Source organism: Lottia gigantea, assembly GCF_000327385.1.
Source record: "Lottia gigantea unplaced genomic scaffold LOTGIsca_61, whole genome shotgun sequence".
Classification (NCBI taxonomy): domain Eukaryota; kingdom Metazoa; phylum Mollusca; class Gastropoda; family Lottiidae; genus Lottia; species Lottia gigantea.
The window spans coordinates 1,282,997-1,310,281 of record NW_008710086.1 but is presented as its reverse complement, the minus strand read 5'-3'; the positions used below and the strand labels follow the sequence as shown (position 1 = coordinate 1,310,281).

Genomic DNA, 27,285 nt, shown 5'->3' with positions numbered 1-27,285 from the left:
GGGCACCAAAGAAAAAAAGGATCAATAATCTTTGCTCGTGATTCACTTCAGATTGTACATCAGCAGGGTACTCTGATGCCACTCAGCCAACTGGTCATTCACCACATATTCCAATTCCAAGACATTTGTCAGTGTTTGTCCGACAGTGTTCTCTGTTGTCTACAAGATCAACGTTCAATCACAGACCATTCTAAAAACTATTTGTCCCAAAGTTAATTGATATATTCCAATCCAAACAATCTGAGTTAAAACTAAGTGGTTGTATAATTCCAACAAGTAATGTGGGGGTGGTTGTATAATCCAATTTATGTTGAACAGTGTTTTTTGCTCAAGACATAATTATACCAAAATTCTAATATCTAAAATTACCATTCCTAAAGTTTAGAAGGTGTATCACCTTTGCACAAGAATTTCGGAGAAAAGCTGTTCTGTTTAATTAATTTCCATCAATGTATTTTCGGTATTTAAGCAGTATGACAAAAGTTTTTCTACTCCAAAAGTAATATAATAACAGTTATTCAGAATGTGTCAGAAGTAAACTTATTTTCCACAAAAACATACCTCACTTTTGAAGATAGTTAAAAACAAAGTGGTCGAAACTTGAAATGCGATGTGACTTAAACATGTTAATCAAGTCTACCAACCTACAGCCTGTATTAAACATGTTAATCAAGTCTACATGCAGTCTGGTCTAAGAGCAGGTTTACTACCCAATACCAGCTGTTATTGTAACAACTGTATTTAAATCAAGTGATGAATTATACTGAAATCTGTTGAAGTCTGGAGTCTGTTTAATTCAATGTATTATAAAATCTATTTTTAATCTATTCATTCAATTCTCATTGATTTTCAATTGATTTTTTTTCCTGACTGGAGTTTTGTCCCTTTGAATAAGGTATTTTGTTTAACATGTATGTTGCCAGATTAAAGGGAATAGTTAGAATATTTAAATAGATTTAAATAGATTTAAAGTATTTTGTATTAAAATCTGGTCTTATTGAAAGAATTCAAATATATTTCTATTACATTGTGTATGTATTGAGGATAATATTACACCATTAGAACATCTTAAACAACTGTGATTTAAAAAATGTATGATATTATAAACTAGAAGAGTTTTGTCCCTTTATGTTGCTTAATGGTTTTGGATATTTGATACAATAAATTAGACTGGTTAAAGAAATAAATTTTCACTAGCTTTTGCATATCAGAAACTAAGTGTTTTTAAATGCACTATTCAAACCAAATGGTATTTATGATAATTATGTTTTCATCTGTTTCACGTTTTTCTTGAGTGCCATCTTAGTCTGCCAAAATTTACTAAAATTCCAGAAGTTACCATATTAAGGGAACAGAATGATTCAAATAATTACTTAATAAATATTGACTTGATTTTTATCAGGTAGAAATACATGATAGAATTGAACTGGACCCCCATTCTTCCCATGTATAATCTGACAGCCTTTCCCCTCTCCAACCTTTCCCTGTCATTTCTACAGTACTGACTTAGATGCTAGTCTATTTGTAGTAGTAGCTACTGAATGGTTGGCACTGTAAACTAGGTATGTATAAAACCACTATCAGTATAATCTCTACAGGTCAGTATAATCTACAGAACTATTTATATAGTATACTCTACATTCCACAGGGATCATCTCACAATATCTACTACTATCAATAACTATATATTACTTACTACATACTGATATATACATATCTTTATACCTGACCCAGTTATTCAATACCTTTAATAATCAGCACACATCACATAAAGCTTAGGCCTTGTTCCACAAAAAATCTTACTACCAATTTTGTCGTAAGTATGATTTTTTGTAGAACGGGGCCCTGGTGCCTACCCTCCTTGACAATTCAGTGGCCCTTACTCAACCTCTCTACCTAATGAATCATAGATAAACCACTCTGCTGACACAGAACAGTTGATTAGTAACTATTACTAGAATTATTAAGATGTATATACATCAGAGGGAAGATAACTCAAATAGTGGGGAGGCTGAACTGTATTTTTGATTCAAGATTAGAGTACCTGAACGGGGGAGTTGTTGTTTATTTCTATATGATTTTAAAAGAAGGAAAGATAAGCTCCACCCGCTCTCCCCCTCCACTCATGTCCTATTCTGCCAAGCCTACACTAAACCACCAACTAACTAAACTACTGTTTATTCAGTACCAATCTATCAAATATCACATCCTCTAGAATAACAGAGTAGAACACTAAACTGTTTGTCTTGTTATTATAGACAGGGTGGGGTGGGGCACTTGACCTTTGACCCTGACAATAGAGTTATATACTGGTAGTTATCAATGTCAATAACAACCTATATATATATATATATAATATATTACAAAGTATGACAATGTCAATAGAAAACAACTTATTTACTTTATAACACTGTTACCTTATTTCTACTCTCTCTCAATCTGATCTTAATACAATTCAAGATGTTTGGTTTCTGTTTTTTTCTGTGGGTTATGTCACTCGTTCTTATTTAAATAGTGTACAAGAGAAACTTGTATAGAAATAATACTATTCTAGATTAGAGTGGTTGAAATGAAACCAGCTACTACTGACAAGCAACTAGTCAGTATTCAACAGAAGGTACTGGTACAAGGTTAAAGTTGTGTTTAAAAAATGCTTTCATGTTAATATGTAATGAATTCTAGATATATATGATGTTAAGATTTTACAAGGCTTGAGTCAACGCCTAACAGTTTACAATACCCTAGCTCAGGGACCTTGATTTCGCTTTTTTTAGCCAGTCAGTAAGTCAGTGTAACAGAAGCTACACAAAATTTGACACATTTTTTATTTGTAATACACAGAAGAAATCTGCTAAAAAAAATACTGCATGAACTATCAACTATTAACTAAGAAGGTAATATTGAAAAGTTATTTTACAATTCTTAGACCTTAATATGAAATAAAATGGAGTTTTACATCCTACTGTAGTTCACCTGATTGTAGTAAAGGTTAAAGGTCAGACTGTAATAAGAAATAATAAAGATAAGGAAAGACAGTAATAACAGGAAGTATGGTATATACCCCTATTAGTTGAAATGAAACATGTTATTATAATAAATATACATACTAATATTGTATTACTGTCAAAATAATCAATTAAATCTAATACAAGTAGCTATGTGGACTCTCTGAATGTAGACTTCATACTCCTAAATTCTCAAAAACATTATTTGCTATGTGGACTCTCTAATACAGATGCAGTATTGACAGGAAGTATGATATAGAGAAGGTTGAAATGTTTAAGTAAATAAAGACTCTATGAATTCAGACTTGATACTCCTAAATGCTAAAAAAAACATTATTAGCTTGTGGACTCTCCGTTGTAGCAGGTTAACTTAAAATTTAAAGAAACATGAGTGTGGAGGCTGTGAAAGGAATACAAAATTTGATAAACTTTAATACTCAAGAAACTAAATTTATGTGGACTCTCCGCAATAGCGATGCCTAGTTGACAAACATTTAAAGAAACAGTAACAACTATGTGGACTCTCTGCAAGAGGTGCTAAGTTGACAAACCTCAATGTTTAAGAATCATAATTCTTCTGTGGACTCCATTAAAGGGATAAATAGGGATTTAAAAAGGCCTTTTCAGAAATCAGAAATCTCAGAAAGTAAAAATAGATAGCGGGTTGCACTAAATTGAGTGATCATGATAAAAAAATATAATTATAGATAGAAAGTAAGATATAGATAGCTGTTTATTGATTGTACAGTAACTGATATTTAAACTTGGACCACTGCCATCTTCTATTTACTATTCTATATAACCACATGTTGGTAAGATAGATAGCCAACCTAGAGGGTGTAAAGATAGCAAGAAGCCAACCTAGATGATGTAAAGATAGCTGTGTTTATTGATTGTACAGTACAGTAACTATTTAAACTTGGACCACTGCCATCAAGTATAGTAAATACCATTAATGAAGGCATCACTAAGCCATCCGACTCCCATAGAAAGGGGAAAGACCCAGATCAGACACTCCCACCCCCAAACACACACACATACCCCTCTTAACGATCTGTAAAACAAGAGGCAAGTTATTAACTGATGCTTGTAGTTAACTACATGTTGGCAAACTTTAAGGTGTATGCGAAAGAGGTATAAGTTAAAATAATTACAGTAAACTGTAGGAGATACCTGTATATTGTAATACAATGTAGTAAGATGTTCTAACTAGATATTGTAATTAGTATAGCTATTAATAACACCTGGTTTACACTCCTTAACATCAGGTACACATAATACTCAGGTAACTTCATTTCATCTGTCTCGTAAAAGCTGGAAGCAGACGTTAACTTGTCATCTACCAAAACAACATTTTAAAATCATGTTCAGGATCCTAAAGAAATTGAAGATCTATTTGTAAACATAAACATTACAGCAGTAATTAATCAACAATAACTTTACTAGTACTGTAATATTATTTATCTAAAACTGTAAGCCTTGTATCCTGGTAGGCCTATATATTCTGTTTGATAGACACGAAATTGAATATACATGTCTGTATATATTTATGATTTGATTTGTTACTTCATTTATTATATTTTGTACACTTGATAACGACCAGTGGAATCTTGTCGAAACCTTGTGTTTAAGAAATAAGGTGATTGTTATCCATAAAGACTTATATTCAACAAGGCCTATATATCATTTTATACTGTAGCCTTTTAATTATAATGCATATCACATGATTGTCTTCACCCAGTACTTATCTTTCTATAAATATACCACCCACCAGAGAGAACAGTTCCAGACAAATTCCAACATAATGTAACACCAGACAGACAATAGTAATATCAGGAAACTTGGAATGGTTTTAATTGGCACCCTGACCTATTGGTATAACCTTTCTAAATTACATTATATATTACTAGATATCAGTTAGTGTTTCAATTCTTCAGCCAAAAAATTTACTGACATTTATTTTTATCTTCTTACAAACTAGATCAAATTCTGATAAAAATATAGTCTCTTTACAATGTTCTTAATTCCAATTCCTTGTAAAACCATGACGATGTTCAATGTTGGGTGTGGTGTACGATGCAAATTAACACACTATTTATAGGTCCTGCTGACACGATTCCTTTTTACTATATCGATAATTCTGTATCGTACTTGGCAATGGACACCATTCATTGTCTATTTGCACTGTATGGTTTTTTGATTTTTGTCTTTTTCAACTAAAATAAAATTATTCAAATTTATTCAAAGCTTATTATTATAGGAAATGGTACTATTTTTCTCAGTTATGACTTACTAGAGAATAGTATGACATATTACACCATATCATATTACTTCATTCACAAAGAGAGGTCAAAGGGAAGAACAGATGAAAACTGATATTATAAAAAGTAAATTTGATGTTTGAACCACTCTAAGTAACATCCTGTAAAACAGTTTGTAGTTGAGTACAGTAGCTGTACAGGAAGTCCCAGTATCATACCATGTTTCAATCTAACTGGGACCCATTCACATAAAGTCTCAGTTTTACATCTTACTATTCTGAACTTTATTGAGCTTAAGAAGACGAAAAAGTCATCATGTGACATAATAAAACCTGGTAAAAACAATAAAATTTTATCTTGTATTATATGTTAAAAATAAAACTTAAAAGTTGAAGATTTAATTCAACATTTAACACACCCTCCATATTGCTACAACTTCCTAGTTCTTCATCCGGAATGAGACAGGTTGTTAAATTAAATGAGATGGAGTTTTAAGCCCTACTCTTCTGTTCCTCTTTGGGCTAGTGAAGTAAGCATTGTGTAGTGTGCAATGAGGGAAATTTTACCAGGACAACGGCATTAGCCTGCTCTTTTTCTATTTCCAACTGGTTATATCCAGTAACCACTGCAAGTATTTGAAGCCAGGTCAATAAGAGTCAAGTCAATCAGATGGGACAATAAACTGAAGCCCTGTGTGCAACAGGCTGTGCACGTTTAAGATCCCTCGACAGTTGGAAATCAAAAGAGAGCAGACTAATGCTGATGTCTTGGCAAAATTTTCCTCAATTTCCCACCATGATGTTGCCAGTCTTCATTAACCATTCATGGGGCAGAAAAGCAGGATGTAAAACTCATTTCATTTCAGGTTAAGCAAGCACTAAACTCAGTTAGCCAGTTAGGCTACTGTTCAATATAAACTATGCAGAGATAGTTATAAGTATTATAGGTTTAGGGAAGGGCATTATTAAATATCTAAATATCAACATCAGTCAGAAGAAATTTGTCCATTAGTAACGCTATTTCATGTCTCTCCCCTCTGTTAGTAACACACAACTAGTCAGGTATCAGGTTTTTTCAACCAAGCCATACACATTTTAAGGGATAGTAAAGAGGTTTTCTAAATTTGTTTTGTGTAATGGGGATACTGATAGCATCAATTTGCACCATTCTAATTTTCAGTCAGACATCTGGTTCCTGCAATTCCAGAAAAAATAAGTGTTTGATAACCAAAGATTTGCGAATCGCAAAACATGCTTATATCACATAAGGCCTTCGCTATAAGTAACGCCATCACACACTTAGTTTTAGAGGAAATTGAACTGATGTGTTGGTTATTATCCTGAATAACTATAAAGGTAGGTTGTTATTAGATACGGTATATAAATATAAACCAGTAATTATAATATTTATATTAATTATATAATAAACTCTGAATAAACTATAGGACAGGGGTCAATAATTTCAGGTCAAACTATGTCAATATGAAATATTTCATTTCTAAACAATAACCTGTTTTCTGTCTAATTTGATGATAGTTCATGTGGTAAGCTTACACTTAGGTTTAGTTTCATCAAGCAAATAACTTTGTCACCTTAGTTCTACAATTCTATTTCATTTGTATCAACTTTTTTTTTGCAAACTAAAAAAAACCATAATGTCACATGTCAACTCACAAATGAGTTTGTCAACTCTGCATCCCTTGGCAAGTCAACATAGCTTAACATGTTGATAATTAGTTTGTAGGTTTGCGACTCTTTCATTGAGTCTATAATATGGATATGATAATATTGTTGATTTATCAAGGCATCGTTTTCAGTGAACAAACTTAGCTAATAATACATATTTGATATTTAAGTTTGTCCCTAGTAATGCAAATTGGATTAAGTTTCTCCTCAGGTGTGCATTATTGTTTTGTAAAAATTCCGCATTTTAAATAAGTTATTAAATAAGTGTGCATTACACATTACATTAGCAAGTATTCAGTATTTTTGCACAGATCAAATTACTCATATTTTAAAATATAAGTATAAAATGATGGAATACATCCATATCTATGACCCAGAAATAAATGAAATATTTAGAGTTGTAAACGATATCAAAAAGTAAACATAATGTATCACAGTATGAGGTGATAGTATTTTTATAAGATAAGATAATACACCCAATATACTGTATACTAGAGAGATAACTATTCTTACTGGGGGGGTTGGATTGTACAGGATAGTGATATCACTGCCATTATCACCTCTTCTACAGATTTTTAACAAAAACATTTTCAACCCTAGTCCACACTGGAGCAACATTTTTCACTAATTTTTAATGAAAACATCCCCTTACTCAGCACTGGAGGACATTTTCTTCTTATCTTATCTATTCCAATCTTTTTCAAATTTTTTACTTCTTATCTGAACTACTTGGGTACGTTTGATTTACGATGTTAAATTTTTTAAATTGGATGAAAATATTCAATAATCAAATTACAGATTTTCAATATTTTGACAACTAGAAAATGAATCATGAACAGTCCACAAAAGTCACGGACAAGCAAAAAAAAAACAAACCTCTCACAACATTATGTGAGTTGACAAAAATTGACAGTAATTGACAGAAATTTTCTGAAATGCGAGATAGATCTATAAGTTAATTATGCTCTTCTGAAGATTACCAGTCTTATTACCTATTACATGTTAGTTAGTTATATGTAGATTGGGTTCAGAATACTACATGTATAATAGTATTGGTACAGAAGAGGTATTTTACTAGACTAATGTGGGCTCTGTTTATTGAATACTATATAGAATGGTACTGAAGAAGTATTTTTCAAGACTGGAGTATTTTTTATCAGTAGTAATCTAGTATAAATATTATTTCTATTTCCTGTTAAACTAGGTTACATTCCTTTTTCTATCTTTATAGTCTATCTTAATAAACTACATCAGTATTGGTACATCAGATACTTACAGATATTAAATTATTATAAATAAATAGTTTAATATACCCGGTATATCCTACTTTGTCACTAATTCATGAATCCTACTGCTATTTTAACTTATTTGAAGCCAGGGGTAAAACAAAATATAAATACCACTTTTAGCTAATTCATGACATGAAGAATGAAAACAGAAAGCCTAAGCTTAATACTTGATACAAAGGATAGAAAACCTTTCTTTTAGATCCTATTTGAAAATATGCATATATACCTTGTACAACATTTAAGACTTTAAGGGATTGTAAACATTATACCACATTCTTTCATACCTATTCAATAGTATATCACTGTAAAAAAATATTTGGCATTGAAAATTTGCCTGCATTCCTGACCTACCCTATTTCTTTCAGAGCTAGCAAGTTTAAATGTAGACCTAGCTAATTGCCGGCAGAAACCTGTCTCTTTCTTATTGCATTCTACTCTCTTGTCTTGTGATTTTCTTTAGCTTTCATTCTACTAATTCTAGTAAGACTAACAGTAGAACAACAACACTTAGTATGTAATAGCATAAGCAGACTGACTCTTTGTCAGTGAAACTTTCTTTCTTTTGATCCTCTTTCAAGCTCAACAAGACATCAAAATTATCTACCGTTGTAGTTAGGGTCAGTGTAGTAGTATTTTTAACTGATGATTTTTACCCTTATTTGCTTCTTACATCCGTCTTTTATTAGCCTAAGCTATTGATTCATAAATAAAGAACAGGACTCGTGTTTCGAATGGTTGAATTTTACAATTGACCCTTTAAAAATCACATGGCTAAGAGTAAATATCGATCTCATATGTTTTCAAAGAAGGTCTAAACATAAACTAAAGGGCTCATCTATTCTTCAATACCAGTATAGAAAAAAAACTTCTGAAAAAAAAGGGAATATTTGACATTCCAGACAAAATGTTGTCATGATCTGACAGTCAAAAGAGGTCATGCTTCAATTCTCTCTCCATCCATCAATCAAACACTAATCCGCCAAAATATTACTGCGTCGTCTGCTACCCTGGTTAATTAATGAATGAATTAATAGGTTAATTGGTTGAATGGTGAAATGAATGAGTCACTAACCTTCAATACAGACAACATGCTCCCGAATTTGTTGTTGAATCAACGGATCGGGTATCGCTTCGATCAAATCGTAAATAGCGTAGATGCTTGGGTGGACACTTTCAAATCGCTGTATCTCCTGCCGAATGGCCAGGGAGTTGCTCCAATATTGTTGCATTGGGCTCCGAGAGTTCATTTTCACTACTCCTTACAATCATGTTTTTGACAGCGCAATCATTTTTTCTGTATTATTATCCAACACAAAAAGATGAGGGTAATTTTAATCCAACTTAGCTTTCATCAAAATGGCTAACAATTGACTCATCTACGCATGCGTGATTCGGGCACCTGCTCATGCGTAAAGAAACTTTAAAAGCACTTCCGGAATATATCCTGCAAGGGGCGTGTTTTTGACTTCTGTTTAGTTTTATATCTTTCAGCACCATTTTGGACCAATTTAACGTAAGTATTGTAAAAACTTGCACGTTATCGATAAGTTTTCATTTCATTTTTCACTATTCTTCAAATCTGCGCTTTAAAATTTTGATTTTGAACAAAGTTTCATTCATGAATTTGAAAGTTTTGGATGAGTCATCTGTGAAAACAGTGGTTATTTTGGGAATGAAAAGTTGGAACGGTTCCATGAAACCTGATAATTCACACAGATCTTCTATCAGTAAATAAACTTCCATTAAAATTCCTCCATTGATGATTGAGTGATTGTGTATCTCAGAGTTAATACTGGCCTCTTGGCATAATGAAATATGAGATCTGATAATATTTTAAAAGAAATAAATATTGAAATAAAATATAAACAGAAAACAAAATTTTATTATTATAAATATAGGCCTAGTTATTCATTATCAGATACAAACTTTGGCCAAAATAACTAGATGTCAGTGGGCCGAAGTAATAATAATTCAGCCCAGGGGAGACGTTTTTTCAGATTTTTTATTTTTTTAATATTTTTATTTTCAGGTTAAACAATGAATGTAGAGCATGAAGTTAATTTGTTGGTGGAAGAAATAAAAAGATTGGGAACACAAAGTAGGTTGAAGAGAACCTGACCATGTTTTAACGAAATGATCTTAGCTCTACAATATCTTAGAAACAGTGTTAGAAGTTAAGAGACTAGGATATCCTAGCGCTTAGATCTTTTCGAAAATATGCGGCTCAATGGTGGCAAATATTTTGTAAGTGGGGAATAGTAATAGTTCAAGTCTTGTTCAAGGTTTCAAGATTCTAGGGAAATATTCACAGAATTTTAACTCTTAGTTACTTTACAGTATTCCTAAAATCTGGATGTTTTATTCATGTTAAGATGTCATTTTAATCAGCTAGTTCGTAAATCATGTGACATCATGAATATTATTAACCTCAGATCCCTGATATCAGATATAGCTGGTAAAGGGGATTGATAGGAATATATAATAGTTTCAAATGTGTTAAAGAGACAAGGGGACGATGGATAACAATAATGATTTGAACACATGAATCACCTGCTAAATAGAAGCACTAGGAATATGTAGACATATAATCTTTAATTTGCACAGCCTGTAGCACACAGGACCTCGGTTTACTTTTTCAATGTCAGCCCCTCTTACCTGCATCACTGACAGGGGGTTGAAATATTGATCACATACATAAGGTTTACGTGCTATAGGGAAACACAGTTGAAATATGTAGATAATACATTGATTTAGTAATGAAAATGTTTTTTGTTGTATTTTCAGATGGAAATGGACAATATGAGGTGACGTTTGGTGTTCTATTTAATGATGATCGTTGTGCTAATATATTTGAAGCTCTAGTCGGAACTCTCCGTGCTGCCAAACGTAAGAAGATTGTAACTTACGAAGGTGAACTGTTGTTACAAGGTGTCCATGACAACGTGAAGATAGTTCTATTACAATCAGAATGATTAGAATGTATAAATAGTAACAGAACAAGATAGCAGCAATACTTTCATTTCATTTGAGTTAAATATCATGTAATTGTCAGATATGGTACTGGAATTTTTTGACAAACACAGGACCAAATTTTCAGGGAATATTTTGTGGAATGAGTCAAAAAAGGGGATCAGAACTGGAAAACATTTTTGACTATATATTTGTGAAATATTAATTCATTATTATTGAAATATTTACATTAGAGTAATAATATCACTACGTACGAGTTTTCAAGGTAAAGATTAAAATTGCGATTGGAAATTTGACCGATTTTGTCAATAATTGCTTTTGTTCTTTCTAGCGATTAGAATCTGTAACCATGACAGTTGATAACAATTGGTCAATTTCTTGGCATAAGGTTTAGTCTTGGTAGACTTCTTTCTGAGGAGATGCTTTGAAAGCCATCTGACCTGGATGTAGAAGAGTGAATATATGAAACCTTTTAACAAATGAATTCACAAGTTTAAAATATAAGAGCCCAACCATTGTTCGGCAGTAGTCAGATTTGAGTTTTTCATTTTACATCATTTTAGATAATTGGGATCAATTTAGATTTAGTTGCAGGGCAACATTTTCAATTTTGTTCAAAAATATTTTTTTATTTTGCTCATATTTTGCTTTTCAGAGATTTTTTTGTTTTGTTTATTTTGTTGTACAGTGTCAATTAGGAATAAGATATTTTGATACATGAAATAGTATAATAATTAATTATAGAAACTAAGAACTGGAAGAGTATGATCTCATCCCTCACAATGGTGTCTCTACTTGGGAGGGGGGGGGGGGTTCTTCTTTACAAAGTCAAGCATGGCATTGCCTGTCTTCATTAGCCCACATGGTACAGAGAAGGAGGAGAAAACTCCATTCACTTCATTTCACAATGTCAAGATATTACAAACACAGTCTAAAACCTTGACTGCAATTGCAAACTTTCTTGTATTACAGAATGCAGGTATCTGATGTACGCCAGTGAATACATCTATTCATGGCCCTTGATAGACAGAACATTAACATTATGGCTTATTGCTTATAGACTTTCTGTCAAGAACAAGGTGTAAGTAGCTTGACATTGTTGAGATGCTGGGGGATCCACCTCTGCCTCTGCTCCTTCACTATATCTTGCATGACATAAATAACGTGGTTTGATATTGAATACATAATTCTAATGGAAAACAATTTCAGATTTTTTTCAAGCAACATTTCAACTATGATTCTCGAGTTTTCCTTGATAAGATTAAAGACGTCATCAAATTAGTAATTGCATTCAATAAGAATTGTTGTCCAGACCCAATATTTTCCATCTAGAGTTTTTACTGAGTATCTGTTTTGCTTTGTAATCGGAACAGATGGACAAACTTGGTCTTTCAGCACACATTAACATCGGGGCAAAGGTTGAGCGGACTGGGTCAGAATTCAGAGAGACACAACTTCATTATAATTCACCTTTTAATAGAATCAGAGAAAATCATATACACAAGCCAAAAAAACTGTTGTCATAGTAACAACAAATACTAAATATTTACAATGATTATCATATTCAACATTAATATTAACAATAAGTCTGGAAGTAGGAGGCTACAGAGAGACTGGATATAGAAAATAAAGTCTGGATACTAATGACTACAATAATATTTGATATATGGTTACAAAAGGTCTGGAAATAAGAGACAAATATGTAGTCAAGCAATTCATACTTCCAGCAACTCAAGAGATCTTTAGGCGCCAATCGTTGAGATAACACAGAAATTTTACTTACCAAAAACACAAGGTACTGGCCCCTTATTCGCTCTTAGACTTCTAACTCTGTTTTTAGGCTGTCCTAGCGTTAAGCGCGGGCCTGGTCTTGAGAACATGCAGATCCCATTTCAGAGTGAACACGTGTTTACAATTCAGTACATGAATTCTGGTCCGTATCTCAACTATTTCCATCAAAGAAATTGGAAACAGAAAACAAGGATTGGAAATTGAAGACGAAAAAGAAACAAGATACCAGTAACTAAATACTAGAAAGAAAAGTGACAGAAAATGAAAAATGTAGTTTTACATTCTATTATACTGTTTTCGTTTGTGATAATTAAGAATGATATAGGGCAGAAAAGAATAGTAATATATCAAAAGAACAGATTTGTAAATTCCACGAGTTCAGCTATTAGCTAGTAAAATATAAGCAATGTTGATTATAATGTACAATGAACGTTAGAAATATTTTGATTATTATATAGAGCACATTTTAGGGCCAATAACTTTTGGCTTTTTTTTCGTAGACCAAGTATAGAGAAGTTTCTGCTTCCATGCTTGGTGAAGTCAAATCATAATATACCTAAAAGAGCTCTCATACCATAGCTTTCACCAGTTTGTGTATAGTAGTGAATAAGTTTAAAATGCAAGTTATTGTGATTTCAGAACCCATGGCCACTTTCATTATTCGCAGCCGTACACAACTGGTAATCACTGGTGAGAGAAATACCATATAAGGAGCACTAATTATACAAACTTTTGTGTCCAAAAGGAAAAATCAAGAGAAAAATCAGAACTAAACAAGAAATTCTTCACACAAAATGATCATTCTTAACAACACAATACCCTAAACAAATAAAATACCTCGATTGGAAATTTGATGAAATTTAAAATACGAACTTCTCCCAATAAAATAATGACATGAAATTTTACAAATGATGGGTTACTTCCCTTTACAAATCTGATAAAGATAGTCATGAACAACTGTCCTGCATTCAAAAAGTAAAAGTAAAAGAGTCATATGTGAGATTGTTGGAACTAGAAATTTGAACTTAAGTATTCTACATTCTTGCTGGGTAGAATAGTTTTCCATTTTAACTACATCAAAGTACAGTGAATTGGTAGTCTTTATGTATGGAAACATCCAAGGGTGAGCTACGTTCACAGTGTCAAGCTATTACTAACTGTGTCTAATACCTTGACTGCAATAGCCACTGTATACAGAATGCAGTGATTTGGTTGGATTGTAAGCTTGAGAATACAGTCAGAGCCCTCTACAGACAGTTAACAGAATGGTTTATGGTTCACAGAATTTTTGTTGAGGCTTCTGATTGGCTGTATTCGGTAGATTACAATCCAATCAAATTGTTGCGTGTGTAGATGAATTTTATTTTAAATCAAACAATTCACATTTTTATTTACAACCATATTTTTTCTTGTCTAAATAATTACTCACAGGTCAGGTCACAGCTGATAGAGCTCACAGCTGATAGAGTTCTAACAAAGATCATTCAAACCAAAGATTAAAAACAAATCATCCAGGAGTGTCAATATTATCCTAGAAAAATTAAATAATTAACAAAATTAAATTGTGATAAATACAAAAATTCTGTTTCCATGGAAACCAAAAAATAAGGTAGAAAAATAAACATGATTTTTTTCATATAAATACTTTAACGAATTCATGCAGATAACGTAGTTTTACACAATTTGATTTTACAATTTTAGCGAAGATTTTCTACTCGTCTGATTGGTCGACAATGAGTATTATTCACCAATGAAAAACAAGTCGATCCATTCAAATATTTAAAGTCAGAATTGTAGATGTAATACTAATAAACTGACAATATTCTACTACATATTGAGGCAATAGTCAATTTGAAATTTTAACAATTTATGCTATTTCCTTAAATGAATTCATCAAAAATTGCTTTATTTTTTGTCAATTCTTACTTTTTACATTCTAAAGATATGAAATTATGAAAAACATTTTATCTCTTAATCAAAATTCAAAGTAATATTCAATGATTTATATTCTATCTGTTTATGATCATGATAATTTGGAACATTCGATTTTACAAATTTTTCACAAAATGAGTCAAAATTTTACAATTTTATGATTTATTTAAACTTTGTACAATATATTCTGTCCAGTTTTAATTTTAAACAGAAATTCCCATGAAAATTATGATTAAAATATAAATATTAATTCTTTATGCCTCATTGGTTACGCCAGCCCCTTCTGTGTTTCCCTCACATTGGGCAGGTTCGCTGATTTCATTTTCTTTTACTTCATTATTATCATCATTATCATCATCATCTTCATCATCATCATCTTCATCGCTTTTAGAGGAAGAAATCAACGCAAATTTATTTTTATCTGACCAATCCTACAAAAGGAAAAGTTATGAAAATAAATCATGAATTAGAAATGATAGCTTACAAATAGTCACCTTTGAAAGAAATTAGCTGTAAAATTTTCATCTTTTGAAATAAAGTCTGAATTAAGACTATGGAATATAATAAAGAAAAAAAAAGTAATAAAAGAAAAATTCAGTAATAATAAAATAACTAATGATAAGATTAAAAGGATATTTTTGAAGTTTATTTGCTCCAGATATAAAATCTATGCAGTCTGCTTGGAAAAAATTGGTTGTATCAGATTCAGATAAATCAAAACAAATTACCTTATTTTCAGTTTTATTATACTTTGGCATCTCCTCTATAGATTTGGGTAACACCTTTTCTTTTCTAAAATAAACACATTTAAACAATCTTGAGAATTCATTGTAAAACTTTATCAATATTATCTTAAATAAGAAATTAGCTGAATTCAAGAATATCTTTCAGATGGTTAATAACACTGTAATAAATACTTCTATTGTAACAAGTTATATAACACTTTCCCATATCATTATTTCATTCAGTATAGAAGTTTTATTCATTTGTTCACAACTGATGACCATGTCGTTGAACAGTGCTATGGATTAATGAAATCAAGTTCTACTGGTTTAGATAATTCTCAATATTTTTATAATTGATAAAGATTTACGTACTTTGGTTTAGTGTTCTCTTTATTTCTACCAGTATCTGATTTACCCACTGGTCCCTCGTGTCTGTCTCGACGTTCATCTGAAATAAAACAAGAGTTGTTCATCCTATTCTACTGTGCAATCCTTTCCATTTACTACACCATTTTAGGATCATGAAGTCACTAAGAAAGCAGCTTTCATAATAATCATAATTTTCAGTCTGTATCACACGAAGAATCAAGATTAATGCCTTGAGTTCAATAAAGCAAATCTTTTCTTTTGAACCATCTTCATCATATCAAGCTGTTACAAACTTTGTCTTGTACCTGACCTATACCATAGCTGCAATAGACACCTTTCTTGTATCACAGAATGCAGCAATTTGATTAAATTGTCCGCTAGCAAATACAGCCAATCAGAGCACTCGACATAAGGCTGTAAACAATATGGCTTATTGATTGCAAATTTTTTGTTCAGGCCTATGATTCTTTGCATTCCTTTAGGAACAATCTGATCAAATCGCTGCATTAATAAATTCCTGTGATACAAGAATGGTGGCTGAAATTGTGAAAATGCTTGTTATAAATGCTTGTTAAGTTGCTGAATGCAGGACAGCTGCTGACTGAGCAAAAAGCAGGTTGGAATTCAAACTCGATAGTAGTTAGTAATCAACTAACCGAAAAATAAAAGTTAAGTGAAAAGAACCCACCTCGTCTATTATCTCTGTGATCGTGACCATCTCGATCATATCTTGGTTTATCCTGTCTGATATCTCGACTGCCTGGAGATTTTACCTTACTAGTATTATTCTCGCTGCCACGACTTGCTGGGGCCTTGAAACATAGAAATTATATCCTTATCTTTCAGAAAATTTACACAATGATGAGATCTGCATAGAATTAACAGAACATCCAATAAAACAAGCAATAGGTCCATTAGGTGAAACAATTCCTAAAATATGCTTGTATACATTAACTGCCAAGTGAAAATTTCAAAAGACTTACCTGTGGTTGTTGTGAGGGAGGGGACATGATTTCTGGTTTACGTTTTGCCCATGCATTCTCTTTAGGGGGTGGAGCAGGAATAATTTTAACAGGAGTTGTGTCTTCATGTTTTGGTGACGTTGTATGATGTCCGTCATCACCCAGGTCTTGTGAATGATTGGATAATTCACTGTCTTTACGAGATCGGCCACCAGAATTATGACCTGCAACATAAAAATATTTTATAAAGCAGATTGTAGAATGAACACTTATATATTTTACAAGGATAACAACTTGGGTTAAGGATCCTTCCTACCAGCTGGTCCTTGGCCAAATCTTTCCTGGATTTTCCATACCCATTTACAGCTGGGTCGACTGGAATAATGAGAGAAGATGACTTATTCTGAGGTATAGAACCTCACTTAGAACAACACACTGATGTGAAATTTATCGGAGGATTTGTCAAGAACTATGCCATCAAAAATGTTTGCAAATTTCATCTGAGCTTTGATGAGATTTGAAATAGTCTCATGAGATTTTGTGAGAGAGATCTATGTGCTAGATTAAAATGCACCAAGATCAACAAACCTTGTCGTGATCCTTTACCACTGCTACTATTAGATAGATGGCGCTCTCTTCTATTTTCTTCACTGTTTCTTCTCGTTCTACCTGATGGTCTGAAATAGACAACAGAAATCATTTTTCAGGAATTTTATTTTCATGCATAAGTTCTTTAATTTTATTTTTACACCTGTCAAAGTGTCAACATCCATTAAAGGTCAAAGCAATTGAAAACCCACACCAAAAATATAATGTTTGAACAATTAATCCTGATGGTTGACTCTTTATCTGAAACACTTTGAAACAGTAAATCTATTATTTGAAACTATCATGTAACAAATATTGATTAGCAGCAAAATAAACAACTTTTTCATTTGAGATATTTTTTCATTTTCAGACTATCTTGTCAATGAAATATGTTGCACTGAAAACAGAAATAAGTTCATGCAGTGCACAACAGTTTAAAGGGACAGGTAGGCCATTTTTTTTTCACCAATCATACTTTCAATCCAAGTTTGAATGTTAAAATGACGACTTGTCAACTTAAGATAGTCTGTGATATAAAGAAAAGACAGAGTAAAATTCCTAGTTTGAAGTGCTTTAAAAGGAATTATGCGATTGTCTTACATTTCTAAGACTTATGAAGACTATTTCAACTATTCAAGATTAAAATCGACCCTTCAAAATGGCGCAACTGTCCCTTTAATATGCGCTCACACCATAACGATTACCAGTTGTCTATGGTTACAAAGAATGAAAGTGATCATGAGTTCCGAACCCAACTCTCTACTCAATTGCATGAGAATTACGTTTGAAACTTATAGCTATTCTTGATTACAACCATAAACAACTGGTGATTTCTTTGGTGTGAGGGTCCCTAAGAAAGATTGACTAACAGAGGCTATGATTGGCCAGTTTAAAAACGATAAATATAAAAGAGGCTATGATTGGCCGTTTCTTACTCAGTGTCGTTATCAGTCTTGGCCAATGGTCTGTCATCTTCTGGGTAACTATTGGATACAGGGGAGAGAATAAATATAATATAACTAAGCATAAATAAATAAACTAAGGAATTAGAGGGAAATATGGGAAGTTTTGAAGGCTGAGTCATATTGAGATATATGATATAATTTAGTATATCACCCAACCCTATTGTTAGTAACTATCTATGCCCAAACAAAAAGTATATAATGAAGCTATTCTAAAGCATACATAAAAATTCCACCGCAAAAACTAAAAAAATTCTGTATATAACAGTTAAAATAACAGATGTTAGAAAAATACAAATTTATCATGCAGCGAAGAAATATATCAAAGACAACTCAATTTAAAAGCATGTTTCTCTAAAAATATAATATAATTTTTTTACTAAAATAAAAAATCTGTAGAAGCGAGGCAATTCTGATAATCAAAATCCCATCCAAAGCATAGCAAAACTAGTAAAGAGTAAAAGTTGTATAACAGTGGACTCCTCCAAAGAGAAGTTCCATCAGGTGTTTCGAAAAGGGGGGTAAAATATTTTAAAATATTCAGTAAGTTCTGTAACACCAGTCTTGTCCTCATTCTACTGTTGGTAAATCATATTGAACCAATTATTCTAGCACATATTCCTAAACTTGTTTTAACTCTCAACTTTCAGCTAAATTTTTTACATTTTTGATTAAAGTTAATATCTACCAATAGAAAACTTACTTAAATTACTTGATATATCAACAATAGAACGAGGCCAAGTCAAACAATCAGGGAAGATAACTCAAGAGATCAATTACAAGGGAAAGAACTCTTACCTATCATAATGTCTATCATCATCGTGTAGAATTTTATCAGACTCGTGCTGTTTCCGTAACCGCTCTTCAATCGCACGTTCTTTAGCAGCTGTATCTACCGGCTTCGCATCTCCAAATATGGACGCTTTTTTCTCTTTGGGAGCCGCTGGCTCAACAGTTTTAGTCAAATTTTCACTTTTTAATCGTTCCTCAATTGCTCGTTCCTTAGCAGCAGTGTCCACTGGTTTGGCACTTCCAAATATGGATGATGTTTTAGCAGGCGTTGAATTGTCCTGCTCTACTGGTTTCGATCTGGGAGCAAGTTGAAGTTTTTTACGTTCTTTTGGAGCTTCCTGACTAGAGTCCCTGGGACCATCTCGGTTGTCATAGCTACCACCTCTTGAACCGTATCTTCCACCTTAAATTACAAATGGCCAAAAAATCAGTGAAAAAATCACAAAGGAAAATTAGTTGTACTTTTCTGGCAGGGAAGATTCTAGGACAACTTATTCAAAGAACAATACATTTCACAATCTTCCATAGGTCTTGATAAAGTATTTTACACAATAAGAACATAGGACATGATTGCACTTCTTCACTTTGATACAAAGGCTGGATAATCTAGATGACTACAAGTAGTCCTGATTAGCCAGTGAATTGTATGAAGGTGAAGTAGCCCTGACTCTAGCAGAATGGAAATTACCATCTCTACTTCCGTATCTACCTCCATCACGATCTCCCCTGTTACCATAGCGACTACCATCACGATCACCATATCTATCACCATATCGACCACCACCATCACGATCACCATATCGACCACCATCTCTATCTCCATAGCGACCACTGTCTCTATCACCATAGCGACCACCATCCCTGCTGCCATATCTACCACCATCTCTGTCTCCATATCGACCACCGTCACGATCTCCATACCTATCACCATAACGACCACCACCATCTCGATCACCATAGCGACCTCCATCTCGACTTCCATAGCCATCCCTATCACCATAGCGACCCCCATCTCGATCACCAAAGCGACCACCATCTCTACTTCCATACCCATCTCGACCCCCATCTCTATCACCATAGCGACCACTATCTCGACTGCCATATCCATCACGATCTCCATAGCGACTATCATTCCTTGAATCTAAAGTAAGAAAAATCAGTTTGTTACTTAATAAGAAACTAAGAAACAAGAACTTGATAAAAAACGTATCAAAAGAATTCTGTACCTTCTTGGTCGTCATTAGCTGGTGCTCTCCTCCAATCAGACATCAGCTTATCTGGTTCTTGATGATCACGTCTGCCTTCACGACCTTCACCTTGGTTACTCTGATTCTGCCCAGCTAAATCAATTCGGATTTTTCTGTTCATGAACATCTTGAAGATAAAAGTTACAATCAGATTAAAACACAGCTCAATCATTAGATTACATAACGAAGAAGAAATTAAGAGACCGCTTGAAGAGTAATGGTTTATAAGTTAAAAACTTGCATTATTTGAACGACATCTTGTGCTAGTCTGTGAACTGTTATTTTCATGTCAGGGGTGTCTACTGGCCTGTGACAACCAATGTGGATACAAAGCTGAAGATGACTTACCGCTTCATTCATGGTCAGAGCTTCAATTAGAGATTCTCTATCATCAAACTCAACGTAACCAAACCCTCGTAAACGTCCACCTTCATTCGGTAAACGTACATTATTAAACTACAATGAAAAAATATTTATTTAAATATCATGGGCCCATTTCACATAAAATATAGGAAATACTATAATTATTGACTAATTCACATTCTAAATTCTACAGTGTCCAATTCTATAAAATTTCGAAGTGAATTAAAATATCATCTTCAAAACAATACTGATAGGCTAAGAATGGCCTTGAATTGATAAGAATGTATATTTCACATATAAGTTGTTTTCTAATGTAAATTATATCATTGTCTATTTTTAAATTGAAATACACCATGATTCCTCTATTAGCACAATTTGAATTTAAAATTTAAACTGAAATGTTTTTAGAGATGTTTATTGTTTTTCGTTGCTAACCTTAAAATAGAAAAATAACCATCATTTTGCTACAAAAACCAGTAAATTAATTTTTTAAATATCGCGATACATACCAATATCATGATATATTAATACTTAATATACTGATATCAACTTGAATCAATATCTCCCAGCACTACATAATACTGAGTAATAAGTAATCAAAAACCTCCACATACCTTCAATTTATCAAAGAACTGTTCAATTTTGGATTCACAAGATTCATAGGGAAGATTTCCTATAAAAGCTGTAAATGGTGGCTGAGTAGGGATCTTACTCATATCTACGTCAGGTCCTCGCGATGCTTTAGGTGCCTTCGGCAAAACTGATCGATCAAATAGTGGTTGTCCATACGGGGCTGCCCCTCCATCTAAAATAGAATTATTATTTTGGTGACTTCGTTTGAAATAACTAAATATTGTAAGCTTCAAAAAATTTTTAAAACATTTTCACTCTAACACTTTTCAGAACCTATTCATACTCTTTTCTTTTAGAACTGGTAACAAGAAAACTTTCATATTAATAGACTTTTGTTTATTGTAGATTACTCGTGGTTGTTTTTTTAAATTAATACTAACTATGCTAACTTCACCTTATCTTGTATTGAACATTTATCTCTTTATTTGTGATCTTGGCCAGTGCTTTACATAGAAGTTTTTAGGAACTTCTTCACTTTTAACACTGACAGGGGGAAACCTGGTGTTAAAACGAAAGTTATCATCTAGACCTGTGCAAGGATTGAAACAAATATTTGCTTGACATGTTTAGGTGAAGCACCAAGATTTGCATTTTTTTTATATTTGTGTGCATTTTTGTATAATTTTATTCCTATCAGAATTATATGGTTATTATTTCTCTTTTTAGTCCACATGGTGCAGAAAAGTAGGACGTAAAACTCCATTCATTTCATTTCATTTCTTTTTACATATTTTTGATTAATAACATTATATTTTTAATTCAGTATGTGTAGTTTAAAAACATAATTATGTAAAAATATATGTTTCCCTCTTTAGATCCAGGCCAGTGCTTTTACACTTTACAGAACTGGGTCTTCTTTAATATCAATTACTGGTACTAAATGGTTGGAATCTTAGCTAGCTTCTTATTTTAAATGAGTCAGTTTTTTACATCATGAAATTCAGATTAAAACATAGTAGCCATTGAAAGTCAATAATAATCTGTTTCATAATTTCTATAATCAAATAAAACAGTCTGATTGTAATCTTTATGTAATACTGATCAATGGCATTGTTTATTTCTTAATTAATGGGGTTATTTTCCCCTGGGGCTAGGGTTATTCTTTTAACTTCCTTCTTTGTTCTTATCATTTTTTGTAGCAAATATAAACTCTTATGGATATTGGTCCCAGTTAACTCAATGCTCTTCCAGCCATCCAATCAGAAGCCATAATATTTATAAGAAGCATTTTAGACTAAGGAACATTCTGATTTTGTAGTTTATAACAATCAGGCAATCAATTAATACCCTATTAAACTCAGCAAAAACTCTCTCAAATAAGGATTGTACTGTTACACTATCATGTTACAAAGACAACAAGACTGGCTTCTTTTTCCCATTTGATTTATTTTTTGTTTATTCCATTGTACTAACGATTGGAAGAATTTGATTAACCAGTTGAAAGAGTCTTTGACTTTCAATGGGCATGCTATTAGTCTCCATTATCCATTCATACACTAGCCAAACCCTCATTTCTTACACACCATTGTATGCAATTCAATAAAACTGAAACAAACTTCAAGAACATCATACGTACCATCATCTCCGAGATCATCCATCTCAGCTGCCCAGTCAACCTTTTTTGTAGAAACTATGTTGTCAGTTGTACCCAAGAATTCACTTAGGTTCATTGACTTCCCCTTCATCTTCTTTTTGCCTGTAAAAAAATAAAGAAGAATTTTCAAATCCATAAACGAGACAACAAAAACACTTCAAAGTCACTAACACCCACAGGAACTTAGTCCATGTTTACAATTCATTGCCAAGATAATCAAAGAAGAGCAGGTGAAGCAAATAGCTTTTCATAAAACCACCCTTTTGGCCCTTACTTTGCGGTTTATCCATTCCACAAAAATAATTTCTTTATGTTAGGTTTGACAGATGTTGAAACAATCAAACACAGGAGTTAAAATGCCTGATGAGACCCTAATATATTTGAGAGATTGTAATCTGATTGCGACTAAAGCCAAACCGAAACCAAATACGTTCTCCCTCCCAAACTCCCATAATGACCGACTTAGAGGGCAATATGTTTCACAAACAAGGCGACATAATGGCATCGTAAGTAACATTTCCCTTACACTTCTTCGGCAAAGAGGGACCAATATTTGGGGGACCGATTGAGCCCAAAATCGGGAATTAATTATTGAAATGTTTCATCATTTTTGTATATAAAAACGCATGAATTGAAGCCATGCTGCCTTACCTCCAGACGCCATGTTGGAAATTTACTGCCTCTTTCGCTCCGGAAGTGAACTTAAAAAAAAACATATCAGTGTCAAAAAATATTTTGGCAAAACTTTGTGTACAGAAAGCATATTTTTATGTCTCAAAATAAGGATTTTCTTCCCAATTGTAAAAGTAAATTTTTAGGAAAATTTGATGAAATATTTTCTGCGGGAAAAATTATTTTGTCATCGCATCCGTCCACAAAGAATCGATTTTTAGAAAATTTGTCACCTGCTCGAAATAGTTCATTTGTTTGTTTATTAGACGAGGTTTTGGTGTTATATCCTTCAGAATGGTAAATATCACTTCTGATATTCTTTGGTAGTGAAGTTATAAACGTAGTTTGATATGCCATTCGATTCTGTTTGACAACCCCCCCCCCCCCCCTCTCTCTCTCTCTCTCTCTCTCTCTCTCTCTCTGGCACTTCACTCGTCTCCACTTATTTCTATGTATATTTGCTGTGGTATTTCAGAGTGAGTTAGGAGTAAACGAACACCATCAGAATCAAGTGGTGAATTATATGAGGTTTGCCCGATATCAGAGAGGTCAAAGATTACGAGCCGTTGATGCCTGTTTCGAAGAATTACAAGACAGTCGGTGAGAGATATTACAATTTTGAAACTTTCTTGTATGAATATAACAGTTTACTGTAAAAACCCAAATTGTAGAGTCTTCAAAACTCACAAACTACATTGCATATTTGTATCTCTGAGTACAAAAGGAAAGAGAGTACCAATAACAGAATGTTTGTTCAAACTATGTTTAGGAAATATTAATTGCTCACAGGTTTACTATATTCGGGGGTTGATATGGGCCCTGAATATTTGTAAATAGTCTTCAGAAATAATAGAAATGTACATAATTCCTTAGAAAATACCTCAAACTAGGAATTTTGAATGGTGAATCTGTCCCTTTAAAGTTTGATTATTTCACTTCCAGGGCATTATTAACATTCTAGTGTGCAGTTATTAACATTAATATTACAATCTATTTATAGACTAAATGACGCTACGTTCACCAGAGATGAAATGGTGGATATGTTAGATGGTTTATTGGCAGTGGTCCGAGGAGAGGTAGAATCAGAGTTGATAAACACAGCCCATACTAACGTACTGATGATGAGACAAATGTTCCAACAATCTGAGAAATGGCATCTGAAATTACAGGCTGATATTTCGGAGCTAGAAAACAGGTTGGTAACAGGGGGATATTACTCATGACAGATTTACATCATTGAACAGTTTTCTTTCTTGTCTTAGTACAATTGAGTTATTGCCTTTGAGTCACGTTTTAGCCAGTCAAAATGTCCTTATGAATATTTTACAGGAATTTACTGGAACAGATCAAGGAGTTTGAAGAAAGAGAATTTACAGGAACCAAACGAGATACAGATTTTACCCCATCTAAATTAACGCCCCTGAATGAAACAGGTGGCACTGCCTTATTACATATGGTATGTAATCTGCCCTGTGTTTTATTACCCATTGATATAAAACTGTTTTAGTAAAACATCTTGTCTTCCCTTGATACCTATAGATATGAAACGACTCTTTCAGTAGAAAACATCATTCTGTATCAGGGTTGAAAAATATTTAATATTTTTATCAAGAGCTGTATTTTGTCTAATGTTTTTAAATATCCCTGAGACTTTCTTTTGCTGGATTTTTATTTTCTTGGTTGCCATGAAACAATGATAGAAATTATCAAAATGTCAAAGTTATGTATCTTCCTAATTTTCTATTTTTAGAGAATTGATGAAATTACTAAAGATAATGACGAACTGCGAAAACGACTGTCTAAATATGAAAAAGTGGTAAGTTTTCAATTATGCCCATTTTTTAATTTTTGAAGTTTTTATATTCAATGATTAATTCAGAGAATCAAGAAAGAAAATGGCTTTAATGGTACCAGTCTGTAACAAACAAACACTATTATTAAGAATAACAACTGAGGTTCATGTGGATCTTGTCTGTCTACCAGCTGGTCCTGGCTCATGCCCTGATTGTCTTTAGCTATTGACAGCTGGGTGACCAATAATTAGGATAGATAATTTATTCAAAGTCATCAGAGATAAGAACTATTATAATGTGTTATGTGATATTAAGTTTGACTTCTATTTTAGGATGTAGAAAGTAGATTTAAAACTCAAGCTTTATCATCAGATCTAGAGAAGGCAGAGGCAGAACTTAGAGCAAGGAAGGTTTGTTCTATATATTGTATTTCTCTATCTAAAAAATTCTGGAACATTATGAGATTTGAAGTATGTAGCATTAGAAAATGATGTTTTGTTTTTTTTAACAAGAGGTATTGTAGTTTATGGCCAAAAATTTTAAAAATATCCATTGTAAAAAATTTGATATAACAATCAAAAATGAATTTAACAGCTTTTTGTTTATTGAGTTACTGTTTTCTACGAATGATTTAAGAATGTTTTTGATTTTTTAGTCAAACGTTACTCAGGAAGATTTAGAGGATCTACATCGTAAAATGTCTGGTTTACAATCAGACTTAGAGAGAACAAAACGAGCTGGAGACGACACGGCCGCTAATCTTACTCATGATCTCAGCGGAACTAAACACGAACTTCTTAAAGTCAGAGAGATGTTAGAGATGGCTGAAAAGGTAGGATTACAAATCTTGTATTCTATTCAGGGACTATATTCTTCAAAACTGAAATATATGTTAGTGTTCCAGTTATTTGATTGGGCAATCACTAATATTGTTTTGAAATTTGTTTACTATCCAATCAGATTACTGTATTTCATTTTGAATAAACCTTTCTCCATACCCTTAACTTCCTTTTTTTTGATATGTTATGTTAGTCTTAAAATATTATCAATTGACTTTGGCTAGCCATCCTAGGTTATTTGGAAACAGTTTTTTATATGAACCTTCTATTCCAGCCTGTCTTCTCTGTCTCCTCTCTCAAAGGAATAAAAAAAGGGAGATAATTCAAATAACTGTTAATTTCAGGAATTGGAGAAGAAAGTAAGTCAGACAAATCCGTTTAAAAATCTGAAACAGATGTTACAGAAGAAAAATGATCAGATGAAAGAACTCAGAAAAAGACTCTCAAAGTAAGTACTTCTTCTTGAATGGTATAATTTCCCTCATTGCACACTGCATGGTGTTATGTAGAACCTGGTTCTTGATGATATGACGAATTGTAGAGCTCTCAAAGTAGAGCCATGTGACAGCCTCTTTTTGTTGTCCGACAATTTTTCATGGTTATCAAGAAATGGGTCACATGACACACTGATTGCTCAATTTTCGTCTCCATTGTTGACATCTGACTAGTCTCTGACACCCAGACTTCTCCTGTCTATGACAAGGATAGAGTCTTCAAGGGAGATAACTAACATCTGACGAACTACATTTTGCAACTTCTTAACAAAGAAGATTTTCTTCCAGCTGCACGCAAGGTTACTGTCAGACAATGGCC

General features: G+C 32.8%; 4 protein-coding genes across 4 annotated transcripts; 2 read left to right on the top strand and 2 right to left on the bottom strand.

Annotated features, from left to right (window-relative positions):
- Positions 1 to 9,307: 9,307 nt before the first annotated feature.
- On the bottom strand, positions 9,308 to 9,469 carry LOTGIDRAFT_128383 (hypothetical protein; the record flags this gene model as incomplete). Its single annotated transcript, XM_009064286.1, has 1 exon — positions 9,308 to 9,469. The coding sequence occupies one exon, from the start codon at positions 9,467 to 9,469 to the stop codon at positions 9,308 to 9,310; it is 162 nt and encodes a 53-aa protein (XP_009062534.1).
- A 206-nt stretch (positions 9,470 to 9,675) lies between these two features.
- Positions 9,676 to 11,959, top strand: LOTGIDRAFT_207050 (hypothetical protein). The gene is made up of 3 exons (XM_009064285.1): positions 9,676 to 9,753; positions 10,270 to 10,338; positions 11,025 to 11,959. Exons 2-3 carry the CDS (start codon positions 10,278 to 10,280, stop codon positions 11,210 to 11,212), a joined length of 249 nt encoding a protein of 82 aa, XP_009062533.1. The 5' UTR covers positions 9,676 to 9,753; positions 10,270 to 10,277; the 3' UTR covers positions 11,213 to 11,959.
- Positions 11,960 to 20,540: 8,581 nt separating this feature from the next.
- LOTGIDRAFT_128337 (hypothetical protein) lies at positions 20,541 to 21,729 on the bottom strand (the record flags this gene model as incomplete). The annotated part of the gene is made up of 3 exons (XM_009064284.1): positions 20,541 to 20,705; positions 20,927 to 21,034; positions 21,556 to 21,729. Coding segments are annotated over 3 exons (447 nt in total), but the record flags the coding sequence as incomplete, so codon positions are not given.
- Positions 21,730 to 24,312: 2,583 nt separating this feature from the next.
- LOTGIDRAFT_128288 (hypothetical protein) lies at positions 24,313 to 26,924 on the top strand (the record flags this gene model as incomplete). Its single annotated transcript, XM_009064283.1, has 7 exons — positions 24,313 to 24,440; positions 24,841 to 25,035; positions 25,170 to 25,296; positions 25,591 to 25,660; positions 25,973 to 26,043; positions 26,289 to 26,465; positions 26,817 to 26,924. Coding segments are annotated over 7 exons (876 nt in total), but the record flags the coding sequence as incomplete, so codon positions are not given.
- Between the last annotated feature and the right edge of the window lie 361 nt (positions 26,925 to 27,285).

Bases quoted from the DNA above. Each gene is read 5' to 3' on its own strand.
- LOTGIDRAFT_207050 (XM_009064285.1), top strand. From the start codon at position 10,278: ATGAATGTAGAGCATGAAGTTAATTTGTTGGTGGAAGAAATAAAAAGA. The intron at 10,339-11,024 runs GTAGGTTGAAGA...TTGTATTTTCAG, and splicing joins AAAAAGATTGGGAACACAAA to ATGGAAATGGACAATATGAG.